This window comes from Uloborus diversus, unplaced genomic scaffold (genome assembly GCF_026930045.1).
Source record: "Uloborus diversus isolate 005 unplaced genomic scaffold, Udiv.v.3.1 scaffold_459, whole genome shotgun sequence".
Lineage (NCBI taxonomy): Eukaryota > Metazoa > Arthropoda > Arachnida > Araneae > Uloboridae > Uloborus > Uloborus diversus.
The window spans coordinates 8,407-10,877 of record NW_026558636.1 but is presented as its reverse complement, the minus strand read 5'-3'; the positions used below and the strand labels follow the sequence as shown (position 1 = coordinate 10,877).

Sequence of the window (2,471 nt, the reverse complement as noted above, 5' to 3'; positions counted from 1 at the left end):
TTTGAAAGATCAGAAAACGACTTTTGACAATCATCACAAGAAAACGGTTTTTCGCCAGTATGGACTTTCAAATGCCTCTTTAACTGGAAAGGTCAGGAAACGACTTTGGACAATCATCACAAGAATATGTTTATTTGCCAGTATGGATTTTCAAATGCATCTTCAAGTTTGAAGCTTGGGAAAATGTCTTAGTACAACAATAGCACGAAAAAGGTTTTTGTCCAGTATGGACTCTCAGATGCCTCTTAAAGCTGGAAAGGTCAAAAAACGACTTTGGACAATCATCACAAGAATATGTTTTTTCGCCAGTATGGATTTTCAAATGCATCTTCAAGTTTGAAGCTTGGGAAAATGTCTTAGGACAAAAATCACATGAAAAAGGTTTTTCTCCAGTATGGACTCTCAGATGCCTCTTAAAATTTGAAAGATCAGAAAACGACTTTTGACAATCATCACAAATATACGGTTTTTCGCCAGTATGGACTTTCAAATGCCTCTTAAAGCCGGAAAGGAAAGAAAACGACTTTGGACAATCGCCACAAGAATACGGTTTTTCGCCAGTATGGATTATCAAATGCCTCTTAAAACTGGAAAGATCAGGAAACCACTTTGGACATTTACCACAAGAATACGTTTTTTCGCCAGTATGGACTTTCAAATGCCTCTTAAAACTGGAAAGGTCAGAAAACGACTTTCGACAATAATCACAAGAATACGGTTTTTCGCCAGTATGGACTCTCAAATGCCTCTTAAAACTGGAAAGGTCAGAAAACGACTTTCGACAATAATCACAAGAATATGTTTTCTCGCCAGTATGGACTTGCAGATGTCTTATCAATTTTGAAAAGTCAGAAAACGACATTGGACAATCATCACAAGAATACGGTTTTTCGCCAGTATGGACTTTCAAATGCAACTTCAAGTTTGAAGCTTCGGAAAATGTCTTAGAACAACAATCACATGAAAAAGGTTTTTCTCCAGTATGGACTTTCAGATGTCTTTTCAATTTTGAAGATTCAGAAAACGACTTTGGACAAACATCACAAGAATACGGTTTTTCTCCAGTATGAACTTTCAGATGTCGTATCAATTTTGAAGATTCAGAAAACGACTTTGGACAATCATCACAAGAATACCGTTTTTCTCCAGTATGGACTCTTAGATGATTCTTTAAACTGGAAAGGTAAGAAAACGACTTAGGACAAACATCACAACAAAAGTTTTCTTCTTGAGTGTGGACTTTTAAATGCATCTTCAATTTTTCAACGAGAGGAAAAGACTTTGAGCAGTACTGGCACGAATACGTTTCTTTCTCAGCATGGACTCTCATATGGGGCCTCTAACTCTGAAGCTTCAGTAAAAATATTCAAACAGTATTCACAAGAATAATGCTGCTTTTCTTCAGTACAGGCTTGATGCGCCATGGCTGAAATGTACAGCAATGCGCTACTATTGAACTCGGAAAATACTCGAATGTCATTAAAATGGGACTGCTTAATCGTCTGTCATCAAGAGTTCGAAAATGTCTTCAATTGCATTAATACAACAGAGTCAATCAGCTGACATGCTTGGTGAAGTACAATGTCATGCAAGTCCAGGTGATTGCTGAAAAGGAATTAAGACGAATTAGTGTGCATTATAAAACCAACAGCTTCAAGAGTTCCCCTCGTGGGGAAATTGTGTGCTTTTAGATTAAAATTAGGTACTAAAAATGAATATTCTCGCAAAATGCTGAAAATAAAGTCTTCATTATAATTTATTATCAAATACAAAAAGATCTGGATTAGAAATCTTAGTCTGAAATAAATATAAAAGTATAACTAGCGTGCCAGCATAAAACCTTTATTAATCTGTTCAAAATATAAATAACCTGTCAATTAAATTTATGATATTTTTGAAACAGTATAATCTCTCTTATAAAATGAAAGTTCATGGCACTAGCGTCCCTAGGAACTCTAAGTGATACTATTGTCCGATGGAATATGAACTTGATCTAATAATGTGGGTTATGTCATGTATCTTATTTTTTTATTATTAATTCTTTTCGATTTTTTGCGTTAAATCCGGAATTGAGAGGAAAATTTTCTTGTCACACAACACAGTTCCGTAAAATTAAATTTTTAATATTTGCAAAAAAAAGATCATGTTTACAAGAGGTTTAAAAATAATGAAATAAAAGCACCATTTTGGTTTTAAAAAAATGCAAAGTCCCCCCCCCCCCCAAAAAAATGCTGACATCTGTTTTGGAGTTACAAGTCCGTTTTTCAAAGCAAAAAGGTACGAGCTTATTGGTATAAAATGCATACTTTTCCAGTAATTAAGTTATTTTTTTATGAAGTATGTAATACCATCACGAAACTCTTATGCTTTATCGACTCTTGAAGAGGAAGTATGAAAGGTTTTTAGAGCAAATTCAATGTATTCAGAGTCCTCCCCAAACCATTCGAGGTAATCTACAATATTTATCACTT

At 34.6% G+C, this 2,471-nt stretch overlaps 1 protein-coding gene across 1 annotated transcript; it reads right to left on the bottom strand.

Moving 5' to 3' along the window:
• Nucleotides 1-234: 234 nt before the first annotated feature.
• On the bottom strand, nt 235-1,252 carry LOC129233487 (zinc finger protein 664-like). The gene is made up of 2 exons (XM_054867508.1): nt 622-1,252; nt 235-251 (listed from the first exon to the last, which is right to left on the bottom strand). The coding sequence occupies exons 1-2, from the start codon at nt 1,250-1,252 to the stop codon at nt 235-237; spliced, it is 648 nt and encodes a 215-aa protein (XP_054723483.1).
• Between the last annotated feature and the right edge of the window lie 1,219 nt (nt 1,253-2,471).